The sequence below is a fragment of the Pan troglodytes genome, chromosome 1, assembly GCF_028858775.2.
Source record: "Pan troglodytes isolate AG18354 chromosome 1, NHGRI_mPanTro3-v2.0_pri, whole genome shotgun sequence".
NCBI classification, from domain to species: domain Eukaryota; kingdom Metazoa; phylum Chordata; class Mammalia; order Primates; family Hominidae; genus Pan; species Pan troglodytes.
The window spans coordinates 112197406-112214743 of record NC_072398.2 but is presented as its reverse complement, the minus strand read 5'-3'; the positions used below and the strand labels follow the sequence as shown (position 1 = coordinate 112214743).

General features: G+C 36.1%; 1 protein-coding gene across 20 annotated transcripts in view; it reads right to left on the bottom strand.

Moving 5' to 3' along the window:
- The window catches only part of SYCP1 (synaptonemal complex protein 1), a 141752-nt gene that overhangs the window by 10346 nt on the left and 114068 nt on the right, over positions 1 to 17338 (bottom strand). For 16 of the 20 annotated variants that reach the window (XM_063797839.1, XM_054686022.2, XM_054686058.2 and 13 more), the window contains 3 exons: positions 7379 to 7438; positions 3486 to 3662; positions 165 to 308 (listed from right to left, as the gene is read on the bottom strand). In XM_063797839.1, coding sequence (XP_063653909.1) covers positions 165 to 308; positions 3486 to 3662; positions 7379 to 7438 — 381 coding nt within the window. Of the gene's footprint in view, positions 1 to 164; positions 309 to 3485; positions 3663 to 7378; positions 7439 to 17338 lie in introns of those variants that run through there. The other 4 variants (XR_010152649.1, XR_008548576.2, XR_008548577.2 and 1 more) reach the window with 1 other exon arrangement.

Genomic DNA, 17338 nt, shown 5'->3' with positions numbered 1-17338 from the left:
AAATGCTGCAAAAGCACAAGGATCTGCATTTTAGCAGAGCTCCACTGTATATCAGTATTGCAATGGTAGGTACTATGTAAATATATTATACATGTATGTCAAGGAAAATAGTATACAAATAAGTAATATAAATAAATACTAAATATTATTTGTAAAATTTTTACCAAAAGATCAGTAGATTCTGAACTATCTGAATTAATATCAAATTCAAAGGCCATTTTTCTCTTTTTATTACTTTCTTCAATGGGTATATTCAAGTTTTCTCTTTGCTGTAGTTTTGGTTTTGTTGGTGTCTTCACTGTATATGCCTATCCAAAAATAAAAAACAATACATTATCATATCAAATAAAATATGCATTATTAATAAAGGGTTTCACAAATAATTTTAAGACAATTTGAGTCCTTAGCAATCAGAAACCTCCATTATTATTGGCAAGTATATGAGGCAAAAATTTTGGATAAGAATTTAATTCAAATGTTTTTGATACTATAAGTTGTCTTTCTTCAAAAATTTTACAATGGTAGACTTTCTCTGCCTTTCCTTTAACTTGCTGAAGAAAATAAGAAAGAGAAAGAGTGAAACAGAGAGACAGACACACTCCAGATTCAGCAATCAACAATCTTAGGGGCCTTAATATTTCTAATCATGATCGCAAAAAATAACTGAGTGAGCTTTGCTCTCTCTACAAAACTCCTTATTACTTTGTGAGAAAATATGCTTGCTTATTTTTATATTGGTAAAGTAATTCACATTAGTCAATGTTTCACATTCTATACTATCTTGTAATTTTTATAATTTGTAAAAGTATCTTTAAAAAGTAAGGTCAAAAGCCAAGTACAGTGGCTTATGCCTGTAATCCCAGCACTTTGGAAGACCAAGGCAGGAGGATTGCTTGAGGCCAGTTCAAAACTAGTCTGAGCAACATAGCAAGACCCCAACTCTAAAATTTTTTTTAATTAAAAAGACATAGCCAGGTATGGTGGCCCATCCCTATAGCCTCAGCTACTCAGGAGACTGAAGCAGGAGAATTGCTTGAGCCAGGAGTTCAAGGTAGCAGTGGGCCATGATCATGCCACTGCAGCCCAGCCCAGGCAACAGAGCAAAAACATAAATTAAATTAAATTAAATTTAAAAAGTTAAGGTCAGAGACATCAGTACAAATGGCAGAGTAATGAGCTCTAAAAATTCACTCCTCCATAAAAGCCATAAAAATATTGGTAAAAACTTGTCTGAATCAGTTTTTTTCAGAACTCTGGAAATTAACCAAAGGCTTGCAGCCACCTGGAGAGTGCTTATTCTTTAAAAAAATAAAATAAAATGGCTAAACCTCTTTAGGAACCCCAAACTTCATGGTGTCTTAACTTCCCCAGTCCCATCCCCTGCTCCATCCTTAAAGAATAACAGCCCATGTTCCTGGTGCAGCCTGGCAACCACCAGACAGAACAGAACAGAACTGAAGCTCTTTCAAAGCTTTATTCCCAAAGAATTGTCATTATTTGATTTGTCTGGTGAGTCTCTGCAAGATCCCACTTACAAGGCTGATAGCTGATTACATTCAACCTGAGGGCTCACTAGTGAAAAAATGCCTTCTCCTTGGTGTGTGTGTGAAGTAGGGGGCAGAATTTGTCAAAAACAACAAACGTTTTAACTTTGCAGCAACATGAAGCAGTGATGAATAGTTGGGACAAACAAAAGACTAACCAAAAACCTTGAAAGAAAAGCTAGGAAATGAAATATCCATGGGGAGGCTTTGAAAAGCCTTGATATATTCCTGGAAATATAGAAGGCCACGCATATGTGTAGGGCTATCTACAGGCTCAGGAAGGTCCTGAAAAGGCCCTAAGTTTTCACCACTGGCTAATCTTGAGGCTCTGTACAAGCAGGAATGGAAAGCTAAGGCAGAGTTGTCAACTACCTGGCTAAGTGTTGAAAGCATGCCCTTATACACATATAATAGAGACCTTTGACAAAGATTGGGAAATTTATTGATTCTAGGCATTTGAAGAAATTTGTGTCCAAACATTAGCTAAAAACTAAGCTAATCAAGGAGAACCTTTAGTGGCACTCACAACAAAAAATACAAACTTTACAGAATTAGTCTAGAAAAGTCACAAAACAAACAATAACTACAACAAGTAGCAACAACAAATCATGGGAATAGGAGAGAATCTGATTTCCGGAGTTGTTATATTTTTAAATGGCCAGTTTAAACAAAAAATATGAGACGTGCAAAGAAAGAAGAAAGTATGGCCCAAATAGAAAAGTAAAAGAACAAACAACAGAAACTCTCCCTGAGGAAGCCTTGACATTGGACTTAACTAGACAAAGATTTAAAGTCAGCTATTTTAAATATGTTCAAAGAGCTAAAGAAAATTATGTCAAAGAAATGAATAAAAGCATGAAAACAACATCTCACTAAATGGAATATCAATAAAAAGAAATAAATTATCAAAAGAACCAAATAGAAATTCTGGAATTAAAAAATACAATAGCTGAAATGAAAAATTTACTAGAAGGGCTCAATAGCAGATTTGGGCAAGCAGAAGAAGAATCCATGAGCCTGAATATAATTCAACTGATATGGAATAGAAAAAAAATGAAGAAAAACAAAGTCTCAGAGACTTGCAGACACCATCAAACACAACTGGGAAGCTGAGAAGGAAAAGGCATAACATTTAAGCTTAGTGGGATGGAGACAATTGAGATCCTTTTCAACTCCAAGACAAGTGAGGCAGGAACTCCAAGAGCATCTTTATAAAGAATACTAGGAGTGCTTCCAAGAAAGAAAGACTGGCATCTCATTCCCTAGTTAGATATGAATGTAGGCAGCAAATTTGTTTGTCTTTGTATCTAGCTGAGGAGAGGAAAAGGAAACGAGAGAGAGGAAAGAGAGATCAAAAGTAAAGCATCTGCACTGCCATTTAGCATGGCAAAGTTGTATGAATTCCCCATGGATTAAGTGGCTATATGAAAGTCAGAACTGAGCCACTTTGCTAGAGGCATCTACTCCAAGATGACTGCTAAGGACTACAGATGCAAGATGATTGGGGTAAACAGCAAAGGGAAGTAGTAACTGTGGTGATGCTATAAAATGTCAAGTCAGAATCAGATTTCCTGTGTCAGGGCCTTAAACACTGATAAATAACTATTAAGTTATGAAATCTGCCCAAGATGACATTAAGTTGTGGACAGTGATCGAAAAAAATGAAACAATTTCATGTTGAAGGCCAGGCACAGTGGCTTACACCTATAATCCCAATACTTTGGGAGGCCAAGACAGGAGGATGAGTTAAGGCCAGGAGTTCAAGACCATCCTAGGCAACACAGCAAGACCTTGTCTTTACATTTCATGCTGATACCACAAAAAAAATTGAAACTTTCAAGAAACTAGTTATATATGTGTGCGTGATGCCAGGTATATGGTGATAACAGAACTTTATTTATTTAAAAAATTACTACTAACATGGAAAATTTAGACACAAACCTTTGGCAATGGTGTAGATAAAGTATTTTTGGCAGATGTCCACAGATAGTCTCTTTTATCTTTGGATATGCCATGATCAACTGATGTGAAATTTCGAGATACAGTTTGTGAAGGAACTGCTTTAGAATCCAATTTCCAATAAATTTCAGGTGTTTCCAATAAAGATGTTTGTGTTTTCTGCATTGAACAACAAGAATGAATAAAACCATCACTAAATGTCACATTAATTATTTATTTCTTTAATTAAAGTGCAGCAACTAGTAGAATTCACAACAAAATAAGCAAATTTATCCCTAAATTTATCACTGACTAGATAAGTTTGAATAAGTTACAGTTATCTTCTTTGTCACTTTACTTGTCCATTTAAGATGCAAATGTTATCTGCCCCTGCCTGTCTTCACAGAGCCTCTATGAAAACAAATAAGATATCCTGGAGGTCGTTATTCTTAGCAAACTAATGCAGGAACAGAAAGCCAAATACCACATGGGCTCATTTATAAGTGGGAGCTAAATCATGAGAACACATGGACACATAGAGGGAGACAACAAAACACACTGGGGTCTATGGGAGCATGCAGGATGGGAGGAGGAAGAGGATCAGGAAAAATAACTAACGGGTATAGGTTTAATACCTGGGTGACAAAATAATCTGTACAACAAAACCCCATGACAGAAGTTTACCTATATAATAAATCTGTACATGTACCCCTGAACTTAAAATAAAAGTTAAATTTTTAAAAATGAAAACAAGATATCTCAACTCTCTGACCAAAAGTTGAGGATTCTCTTTAAAAAATAAAAATAAAAAATCTTTACTCCTGGTGGCAAAAAGCCCTAATCTATGGTTCATTACAATAGCCTAAAAGTCAGAAGGAAATCTATTCTAATTTTCATTCATTCTCTTTCATACATTGATACTTCTTCTTTTTCACCTATAAAAATATCAGCCTTTTCCTATCCACCAGCCTAACTTGCCTCCAAAAGCAAGGAGAATAATTATGAAAGTAAAGAATGAGAAAAATTTTCAGGGAAAAAACTGAGAAAATGGCTATTTGCTTCAATTCTAAATAAATAAATTGCAAGTTTACTCTAAATACTTGACATTTTTTCAACTCAGTTTCCTCAGTTCTCTTTCACTCTACCTTTGTATACAGCTTCTTTTAGCACCTGACCTAACTTTCTAGTAAAAGCTAGTAATAGTTGCTTTAGTGGGATTCTACATGAAACTCATGCTCATCACTTTCTATTTTACAGTTTCTTTGGTCGCCACCATCTCCACGAATACAATCGTGGCAATTATTCATAAGGAAATTGTAAGGAAATTGAGGCATGCTAATTTACTCAATTCCACAGCTAGTTAGCTGTGAAACTCAAATTCCCCTTTTTCTAGAATCGTGTTCTTTCAGTTCTCCTACTGCCTTTCATTGTAGAGCCCTCCTTTACAGGACCGTGTTCTTCTGAGATCATCTCTCCTTTCTCTGAATTCTCTAGAGCACACACACACAAAAAGGGAATACAAGGACAAAATATGAAAGCATGGTGGCTGAACTTTCAGTGCATTTAAATTAGAGTATAGGATAAAGAGGCAACTACATGTACTATAAAAAAATCATTGAACTAGGAGCCAGCTACATCATATGGTCTTTTCTCCTAGATCTTTCCTATCTTTCCAGATTATTTAAGTAAATCTTCAAGTATCTCCAAGCTTAAATTTATTCATCTATAAATCAAGAGGCTAAATGAGATGGCTTATATCTTTCCTGCGCAATTCTAGTGATCTGTCATTTCATAATCCTTTTTCTAGCAAGTATGAATTTTTTCAGAATTGCATTTCTGTATCCTTTTCCCTACATATTTATACATCATAGTTGATGACAAAATTTTGATGACAGCAATTTTTTTACTGCTCTCTGGATTCATCAGGGTAAACTTTGGAACCGCCAAAATGTAACTGCTTTAATGGACAAATTTTTCCTCCCTACGGGTAGGAGAATGACAATTTAAGGTCACTGCACCACCTTGTGGCCATATCTGGAATTTGACATTTCCCTGGTAGCCTAAAGAAAATTCTCATGTGACAATACTGAACTATCCCTTTCCAGAAAATTCACAATTTTCTCTGTTGTATTTTTCAAACAAACATTTATAAGGCATGTGCTATGTCCCAAGCACTATTTTAAATGTTTTACAAATACCATCTCATTTAATCCTCATAACCACTTTAGGAAATAGGTATTATTATTATCCCTTTATAGATGAGAAAATTGAAACACGAAGAAGTTAAGTAACTTGTCCAAACTCAGAAACGTTTGGTAAATTTAACAAGGCTTATGTTTCAGTAGTGTTGGAATAAAGCATAGCAAAAAAAAAAAAAGCCTAGTTAAATTTCTTCATTCATCATTTTTCTCATTTTGCAACATATATATGGTTCATTTTCCAACATATATATCTAGACTCTCAGATAAAATATATGGCATTTGCTAATCTACTTGATAATGGAAACATATAGAATTATACATGAATCAAAACATCTCTATAAGAATATGTGATACATACTTTCATAATATGAAGACATTCTAAATTTAAAAAAGAATATTGGAGATTAACCAATTTGCTTATATTCATTAGATACTTCCTTAAGTCTATATCTAACCATTCTGAATAATTTTATTATGATTATAATTTCTCCAAATATAATGTTTTCAAGTGTCTAGCACAGTGTCTGGAACATACAAAGCACTCAGTATTCACTCACAGGTTCAGTACATCTTTCCTTTATTCTCTTTTAACCCAAGTGTAATAAAATATAATGAACTGTTCTCAAACTACTCTGAGTGTCATTTCCTTCCAGTTTAACTATAATCAGAGCAACCTCTGTGGGAACTTAGGAGATTATATCACTATATGTAAAGAAAATTTTTAATCATTTTAAACAAAAATTTGCTAAATCAAAATTCTTCTGCAACGATCCTATATTATCAAATAGGTTAGAAGCTGAGGGGTATTCTTCTTCTCTGTGACTGATGTTTCCTTCCATATGTAGGGAGTACCACTAGGGTAACATTCCAAACCTCTTCCTGATTCCTTAGGGGAGAAAAAATGACTTAATGTGATTGGTGAATTTAAAGAAAAGGAGAAGCTGGACACATACAGCTCAGCCTCTTCCTTATTACTCCCCTTGAGAACTATTAGAATTACACATAAATTCTGCTCTTCTCCTTTATACCCTAAGTTTTACAAGAGCAGATGATCAAGTGGGTAGACCTATGCTAGTCAAGCTCTACTTGTGGCAGAATATAAATTTGTCTAATTTGGGATTTCAAGATTAAGAGATCCTATTGCCTTCAAATATAAACTGCATTCTCCAGTATTTAAAATATTGATATTTTTTAATAAAGTCTTCAATAATAAAAATATTATTTTTATTCTCCCTTGTCTTTCTCAATTGGTTCAGAATATAAGTGAGGAAAACAGGATGTCATTTATTAAGCCCCCTCAAAACCCAAAATTAGACATAATCTAAATAAACTTTAGAATTGTTTACGAAAATATTTTGCCTCTAACATTAAAAAATTCTTAAGAGAGAAACACAGAGGTACCTAATTAAATTAAAACTATAATAAGAATTGTAGAGAAAGACTGAAACCTTCTTTTTTTCTTCTTTTTTGTTTCTGCATTAGACTGAAACCTTCTCCAAATCTCCAAATGACAAAATTTTGAAATTTTTAGCTAAAATGCTTTTGAATTAATAAATAGCAAGAAACAATTTAGAAAATGAAATTGTATGATATATGTAAAATGTTATTTTCCTACTTATAAACAAAAAATCATTTCTAAGTAGATGTTAGAAAATGAATTGGTATTTTAAAACTATGAGAATTATATGCTCTTACCTTGTCTTTTTTTTCTTTAAGAGTAGCTGTGTTTTCTTTTGCCTCTCTTTTGAGTTTTTTCTATTAAAAATAAATATCAAGTACAAGTAACATAAACATCACAATGATCACAAATGAATGTTATCAAAATCTTTCCTAGTAAGTATTAACAAAGAAAGATGACTAACCTCTCAATCTTATAAAGTAATAAAAAGAAAAAAAAAGAAAAAGTTCCTTTCTACAGAGGTATTATTTGGTTTTGATTATCTTTTCCTTTATTCTAATCAGTCTCTAGTGTATATCTGTGGACTTTTGAATAAGTCTCTTAAAACTCTGAATCTCAGCTTTCTTATTTGTAAAATAAAGCTAATGGAACAAATTACAGAATGAGAGATACGCACAAGTAACTAAGCTGTGAAAAGTTGCAAAAAGATCTAAAATATTGTGAGCCTTTACAGGCAGAATTAGATTTTTCCATGCATGTTGAGGAAAGGTGCAGTTCAGTTAGACTTTGGGTATGTGTATAGTCAAGATAAAAATGGAAAGGAGAGCTGTGGTCAGAATGGAAAGAGTGATATGCTAATATCATTAGATAGAATTTATTCAGTAAGATAAAAGAAAAGCCTGGCCTACATAAATGAATATGTAGGGTGCCTGTAATATGACAACCAACAGAAGAACAAAATTTTTACAACTCCAGGGAGTATTAGAGGTCTTAGAAAGTAAAAATCTCCAAGTGTGCAGAATTTTAGGCAGTAAAACTTGCCCATGATGTCTATGCCAGTATCTATCCTCACTGAATACCTTGCATACACCATGTTATCTCTCCCATAGCATTGCTCCTAATCACAGAACTCACTTCACTATGAAAGAAGCTGGCTGTAAACTGATGCAATAGTATTTACTGTTCTTATTATGTATCCTATAACCTACCAATGGTTGATCTTCAGTTATAGTGACAATTGGAGTCTACTCTAAGGGGCTGGAATGCTGTCTTTTAGGACAAAGCACATTTTCTAAACCAGCAATATCGTAATGACTCTCAGAATATGTATCTTGGCTTCTAGAGGACAGACGGGAGAAACCATCGCCTACAACTGCACTGTCTCTGCAATTCTGACTTTTCCTGGTCTGGAGATCTTGGTAAAGTCTCTTCTAATATAATATATGTTTCCAAGGTATGAAACAGCTCATACAAGAATGTGTATCTTTAGTGGTAGCTAAATAATCATCAGTCCCCTTAAACCAAAGAGATGGCCAGACCACTAAGGTTCCTATTTAATCTGAATAAGTAAGATATTCCTATAATACGGCCTGGCAAACAGAGAGTTGACTTGATCACCAGAGCAGAGAATGACAACCTTGTAACCAAATTTTGGATCTAAATAAACGTATCAGCCTATAGCCTTTTGAATAAAAAGGAAGCCTGGTACTCTAGTGGAAAAGTTCTGAAATAATATCACAAATACATACTGCATCCTTCCTACTATCTTGTGCACCAAGGATTAAAATATTAAGACATGGGTAATTGCACATCAACTAACATTAATTATTGGGAATCTATAATGCCACTATTTTTTCACTGGTCAGAGTGCAAGCATATCAGCATCAAGCAATAATTAGAATTTTATCAGAGTCTACTTCATGGTGAGCCCATGGAACCATAAACCTATCTTGTGCTCATTTTTTTAGATTCTAAGAATATAGTTTGAACGAACTCAATAAAAGGAATAATCCCCATGTTGGTTCTGACCACAGAGTCACAGAGTAAGAGATTTTAAAGTTGAAAGGACCAACTTTGAATCTCTCTCTCCATATCAAGATAGTAAACAAATTTCACATTGCTAGGCAGAGATTAAGGCCCCATCAAATTAATGAAAGACATAGGAAAAATGATTTATCATAATCCCAAAAAGCCAATCTATTTTAATTAGAAGTTAAGACAGTCATCTAGTAACAGTTTCCTATACCAATGGGCTTATAGGTAAAGTGGGGATTGTCATATTGACTGAGAGCTTGGAAAAAAGTTGCATATAAAAGATGAGCTAAATCTATGTAAATATAAAGCTCAAGTTAAAGAGATACAGGAATCATAGTGAAATAATAGAATATACATTTTTATCAATCTTGACAATGTAAAATAATAAATACTAAAATTGTATATGTAGGGCAATATGAAACAGGAGACAGTATTAGATACATTATTTTAAAATATAAAGGTAATCAATAAACTAATTTAAAAGACTACATATACCTTCCAAATCAACCAAAGTAAGACACACACACACACACTTTAGAGAATAAGAAAGAAAATATGTAGTGAATATGTAGTGAAAAATAAGATGACAAAAACATTATTAAGATATATAATCAATGAAGAGTTAATATCCAGAATCATAAACAACTCCTACAACTCAACAACACAAGAATTGGATTAAAATTATTATTAACCCAATTCAAAAATGGGCAAAAGACTTGAATAATCAAACCACCAAAGAAGATATACAATGTCCAACAGGCATATTAAAAATAGTCACCATTGCTAATCATATGAGAAATGCAAATCACAGCCACATGAGATATTGCCTACACACATTAGGATGGCCACTATCAAATGAATAGGAAATAACAAATGCTGATGTGGATGTGGAGAAATTAGAATCCTTATGCACTGCTGTGTGGGAATGTCAAATGGTACAGTCACTACAGCCAATATAGAGGTTCTCAGAAAATTAATGATACAGTTGCCATATGATCCAAGAATCCCACTTCTGGAAATATATCCAAAAGAATTCAAAGCAAGATTTTAAAGAGATAGTTGCACACTCACATTCATTACAGCATTATTCACAATAGCAGGAGGTAGAAGCAACTCAAATGTCCATCAAAAGAAAAATAATAAGGAAAAGATGGTATATACATATAATAGAATATTATGCAGCCTTTAAAAAGGGCATCCTGTTACATACTACAACATAGATAAACCTCGAGGACATTATGCTAAGTGAAATAAGCCAGTCACGTAAGCACAAATACTGTATGATTCCACTCATATAAAGTATTCAAAATCAGAAACAGGATGTGCAAAGGTGGTTGCCAAGGACTGGGAGGAAGAGGAAAAGGGAATTCCTGTTGAATGGGTATAGACTTTTAGTTTTACAAGATGGAAAACTACTAGAGATCTGTTGCACAACAGGATGAATATACTTAACACTGCTGAACTGTACATTTAAAAAGTGTTAAGATGGTGCACTTAATGTTATATGTTTTTATCACAATAACAAAGTTAAAGTACAAACCATTCAACTTATGCATAGCAACAAAAAAGTGCTAAATAAAATATTGGCCAGCATTATCTAACATCACATTTTAAAAATACATCATAACCAAATAGAGTTTATTACAGAAACACAAGAATAAATCAAAACTGATACATATCGTATCAACAAATACAATCAGGAAAACTAACCTATTAGTCAAAAAAAGACTCTTGGGTTACAGATTCAATCAAGGTTAATAAAAAGTAGACAAAAACACAGGAGACAAATACAAGAAGAAAGTGAGGGTCACAATATGAATACCAGATAAAGCTGACTTTGGGGCAAAAATACAAAAATAAAGCATACTATTTCCAAAAAAAACAATGAATTAGTATAAACTTTTATACAACAAATAGTATTCATCAAAATATGCAATGCAAAATTAGTAGAGAATTCAAAAGGAAGAGAAAGATAATAGTAATAGAACCCTTAACTCCTTTTAGCTCATGACTGATCAAACAGAAAAAATATATAAGAAATTTGAAGTACACATAATTGAAATAATGCAGTAAATCAAACTTCTTGGTAAAGATGGTAAAGCCAGATTACAAAATCTTCCTTCTCCTAAACTAACAACAACAACAAAAAAGCAAGACAGGAAGAGAGGAAAGAAACAAAAGTAGTTAAAAACTGGCAAAAATACATTCAACAACAAAAACATACAATCTCATGCTATAATCGGTAATACTAGTGAGGCTCAGTAAGAGAGCCACAATATACAATTGTGCTCATTTCACCCTACTCACTGTGGCTCCTCACTCTATTACTACTTGTATAGTATTGGTGAAAGAAAATGAAAACATATAATAATGAAAGTAAAGGTCACTAATATACCTGAATTTTGTAAGAAGAGATTTGAGGACATAAATAGGCAATCCAGGAAAAAGATGCCTAGAAAATGCATAATGAGTGATCAGCAGGAAAAAACCACTTAAGTTTATATTTTGGTCTCTCTCGATTGGAGAAAGGAAGCACAACCACAACCATATAGAATTAGTTATCCTTGCCAATAAACAGAACATACTAGACATAAAGTCAAAAGATAAACTTCTTAAACAGAAGATTCCCCTAAAAGAACACAAAGCACAAAAAGAGACTCACTAAGAGCACCAGGTAAATTTTATCTTTTTCTCTGGGCTCCTCTCATCACCCTGTAAGCAGAATATCCCAAATCATATTTATATCTTTTCACTCACAAAGCTGTGCAAGTGACATAACAAGAGCTTGAAGAGACGTAAAATGGCAAAAATAAATAACCACGGCTTATCCTATCAGATAGACACACAGGCCCCAGGGCTCTACACTGAGCTGATAAAAAGATCTGAAGCCTGAGGGAAATACATAACAAGAAAACTACGAAACACTGGACTTAATCTGCACTATAGACCAAATGGATCTAATAGATATTTATAAATATTTCATCCAACAGTTGCAAAATAAACATTCTTCTCCTAAGCACATGAATCAGTCTTAAGGACAGACCATATGCTAGCCACAAAACAAGTCTTAAACATTCAAAAATGGAAATCACATCAAGTATTTTCTCTGTCAACAATGAAATAAACCAGAAATCAATAACAAAGGGAATTTTGGAAACTATAAAATCACATGGAATTTAAACAATATGCTCCAGAATGACCAGTGGGTCAAAGAGGAGATTAAAATGGCAATCAAAAAATTTCTTGAAACAAATAATTGGAATACAACAACAAAATCTACGGGATACAGCAAATGCAGTACTAAGAGGGATGTATATAGCTATAAACACCTACATCAAAAAGGAAGAAAAACTTCAAATAACCTAATGATGCATCTTAAAGAACTAGAAAAGCATGAGCAAACCAAACCCAAAGTTAGTAGAAGAAACAATAAAGATCAGAGCAGAAATAAATGAAATTGAAGAAAATGATACAAAAGATCAATGAAACAAAAAGTTTACTTTTTTGAAAAGATAAACAGAATGACAAACCGTTAGCCAGGCAGACTAAGAAAAAAAAGAGAGAAGCCTCAAATAAATAAAATGAGAGATGGAAAAGGAGACATTACAATCAATACCACAGAAATTCAAAGGATCGCTAGAGGTTACTATGAGGTAAATATATGCCAATAAATTTTAAAACCTAAAAATAAATAAATTCCTAGACACATAAAATCTACAAAGATTGAACCATGAAGAAATCCAAAACTTGAATAAATCAATAACATCTAGCAAGATTGAAGCTATAATAAAAAGTCTCCCAGCAAAGAAAAACCTAGGACCCAATGGCTTTACTGCAAAATTTTACCAAACATTTAAAGAAGAATTAATACCACCCCTGCTCAAACTATTCTGAAAAATAGAGGAGAGGGGGCTACTTCCAAACTCATTCTATGAGGCCAGTAGTACCCTTAAACCAAAACCAGACACAAAGACACATCAAAAAAAGAAAACTAAAGGCCCATATCCCTGATGAACATTGATGCAAAAATCCTCAAAAAAATACGAGCAAACCAAATTCAACAACATATTGAAAGATCATTCATCATGGCTGTGTGATTTATCCCATGGATGCAAGAATGATTCAACATACACAAATAAATCAGTGTGATATATCATATCAAACCATATGATCATTTCAATTGATGCTGAAAAAGCTTTTGATAAAATTTAACAGCCCTTCATGATAAAAACCCTCAATAAAACTGGGTATAGAAGGAATGTATCTCAACATAATAAAAGCCATATATGACAGACTCACAGCTAGTATCATACTGAATGGCGAAGTACTGAAAGCTGCTGGAGCAAGATCTCAGCCCTACACACTGGAGGTCTGGATATAAATTTGGCTCTGTTGGCTGTTGTGGGAGTACAGAGGGAGTGAAACTGGCCTTGCTGGCTGTGTGGGAGCTGGGTGAGGCCTGTCAATGCCAACTTTCCCCCTACTTCCCTGGCGAACTGTACAAAGCATCAGAGGGAGCCATAATCCCCCTTGGAACATAACTCCATTGGCCTGAGAACCACTACCCCACCCCTCACAGTGGCAGCAGCAAGCCCCGCCCAAGGAAAGTCTGAGCTCAGAAACGCCTAACCCTGCCCCCACCTGATGGTCTTTCTCTACCTGACGTAGTAACTGAAGACAAAAGACATAAATTCATGGGAGCTCTATGGCTCTGCCCATTACCTGAGAAACCTGAATACTTATCCAGGTGATGTTAGGCCAAGTTTGTATCCCTCCACACTACCATAGATGATGCTCTCTTAAAGACAACACCATGTGGCTGAAAGCCAACCAACTCAAGGCATTACAGCAACTCATAACAGACCAACCCTACTCCAAGGAAGGGGAAAACAACATCTAATTCCACCGGCTGTAACACCCTGGCTAACCAGAGGTCCTGAACTTGTTCACGTCACAACTTCACTGCCAGCATAACCAGCATTTGAGAAAACCAGCATACTAAACAAAACTACAACCAAGGACTCTCATAGAGTCTGCTTCACTGCCCTGCCACCTCCACTGGAGAAGGTGCTGGTAGCCACGGCTGAGAGACCTGAAGATGAATCACATCATAGTACTCTTCGCAGACACTCCCCACTACCAGCCTAAAGCCTGATAGCTCCACTGGGTAGTTACACCCAGAAGAGCAATAACAATCACTGCAGTCATGCTCTCAGGAAGCCCCATCCCTAGGGGAAGAGGGAGAGCACCACATCAAGAGATCACCCCATGGGACAAAAGAATCTGAACAGCAGCCCTTGAGTCCCAGATCTTTCCTCTGACATAGTCTATCCAAACTAGAAAAAAAAAAAAAAAATTCTGGTAATATGACGAGACAAGGTTCTATAACACCATCAAAAGATCACACTAGCTCACCAGCAATGGATCAAAACCAAGAAGAAATCTCTGAATTTCCAGAAAAAGAATTCAGAAGGTCGATTATTAAGCTACTCAAGGAGGCACCAGAGAAAGGTGAAAACAAACTTAAAGAAACTTAAAAAATAATACAGGATATGATTGAAAAAAAATCTCTGAAGAAACAGATATCGTAAAAAAAAATCACAGCTTCTGGAAATGAAAGACACGCTTACAGAAATGCAAAATACACTGGAAAATTTCAACAATAGAACCGAACAAGTAAAGGAAAAGACTTTAGAGCTCAAAGACAAGGCTTTCAAATTAATCCAATCCAACAAAGACCAGGAAAGTATGGGGACAGGGGGCTGGCAAGATGGTCGAATAGAACAGATCTGGTCTGCAGCTCCCAGTGAGACCAACACAGAAGGTGGGTGATTTCTGCATTTCCAACTGAGATACCCAGTTCATCTCAATGGGACTGGTTAGACAGTGGGTGCAGCCCACAGAGGGCGAGCAGAAGCAGGGTGGGGTGTTGCCTCACCTGGGAAGTGCAAGGGACTGGGGAACTCCATCTCCTAGCCAAGGGAAGCCATGAGGAACTGCGCCATGAGGGATGGTGCTATCTGGCCTAGATACTATGCTTTTCTTATGGTTTCTGCAACCCACAGACCAGGAGATTCCATTGGGTGCCTACACAACCAGGGCCCTGGGTTTCAAGCACAAAACTGGGTGGGTGTTTGGGAAGACACCTAGCTAGCTGAAGGTGTTTGTTTTTTACCCCAGTTGCACGTGAAACTCCAATGAGACAGAACTGTTCGCTCCCCTGGAAAAGGGGCTGAAGCCTGGGAGCTGAGTAGTCTTGCTCAGTAGATCCCATCCCCATGGAGCCCAACAAGCTAAGATCCACTGGCTTGAAATTCTCACTGCCAAAACAGCAGTCTGAAGTCAACCTGGGATGCTTGAGCTTGTTGGGGGAGGTGGAAGGGAGTCCACCATTACTGAGGCTTCAGTAGGCAGTTTTCCCTTCACAGTGTAAACAAAGCCACAGGGAAGTTCAAACTAAGCAGAGCCCACCACAGCATGGCAAAGCCACTGTAGCCAGACCACCTCTCTAGATTCCTCCTCTCTGGGCAGGGCATCTCTGAAAGAAATGCCCTGGAACAAAGCACCTGGGGGAAGGGGCACCTGTGGGTGCAGCTTCAGCAGACTTAAATGTTCCTGCCTGCCAGCTCTGAAGAGAGCAGAGGATCTCCCAGCACAGTGCTTGAGCTCTGCTAAGGGACAGACTGCCTCCTCAAGTGGGTCCCTGACCCACGTGCCTCCTGTCTGGGAGACACCTCCCAGCAGGGGCCAACATACACCTCATATAGGAAAACTCCAGCTGGTATCTGGCAAGTGCCCCTCTGGGATGAAGCTTCCAGAGGAAGGAGCAGGCAGCAATATTTGCTGTTCTGCAGCCTCCGCTGGTGATACCCAGGAAAACAGGGTCTGGAGTACACCCCCAGCAAACTCCAGTAGACCTACAGAAGAGGACCCTGACTATTAGAAGTAAAACTAACAAACAGAAAGCAGTATCATCAACATCAACCAAAAGGATGCCCACGCAAAAACCCCAACTGAAGGTCTCCAACATCAAAGACCAAAAGTAGATAAATCCATGAAGATGAGGAAAAACCAGGGCAAAAAGGCTGAAAATTCCAAAAACCAGAATGCCTCTTCTCCTCCAAAGGATCACAACTCCTCGCCAGCAAGGAAACAAAACTGGATGGAGACTGAGTTTGATGAATTGACAGAAGTAGGCTTCAGAAGGTAGGTAATAACAACCTCCTCCAAGCTAAAAAAGCATGTTCTAACCCAATGCAAAGAAGCTAAGAACCTTGATAAAAGGTTACAGGAACTGCTAACTAGAATAACCAGTTTAGAGAACAGAAAAGACCTGATGGAGCTGAAAAACACAGCATGAGAACTTCGTGAAACATACACAAGTATCAATAGCTGAATCAACCAAGAGGAAGAAACGATATCAGAGACTGAAGATCAACTTAATGAAATAAAGTGTGAAGACAAGATTAGAGAAAACAGAATGAAAAGGAATGAACAAAGCCTCCAAGAAATATGGGACTATGTGAAAAGACCAAACCAACATTTGATTGGTGTACCTGAAAGTGACAGGGAGAATGGAACCAAGTTGGAAAACACACTTCAGGATATTATCCAGGAGAAATTCCCCAATCTAGCAAGACAGGCCAACATTCAAATTCAGGAAATACAGAGAACACCACAAAGATACTCCTAGAGAAGAATAACCCCAAGACACATAATTGTCAGATTCACCAAGGTTGAAATGAAGGAAAAAATCTTAAGGGCAGCCAGAGAGAAAGGTCGGGTTACCCAAAAAGGGAAGCCCATCAGATTAACAGTGGCTCTCTCTGCAGAAACCCTACAAGCCAGAAGAGAGTAGGGGCCAATATTCAACATTCTTAAAGACAAGAATTTTCAACCCAGAATTTCATATGCAGCCAAACTAACCTTTATAAGTGAAGGAAAATAAAATCCTTTACAGACAAGCAATGCTAAGGGATTTTGTCACCACCAGGCCTGCCTTACAAGAGCTCCTGAAGGAAGCACTAAATATGGAAAGGAAAAACTGGTACCAGCCACTGCAAAAACATACCAAAATGTAAAGACCATCAACACTATGAAGAAACTGCATCAACTAATGGGCAAAATAACCAGCTAGCATCATAATGACAGGACCAAATTCACACACAACAATATTAACCTTAAATGTAAACAAGCTAAATGCCCCAATTAAAAGACACAGA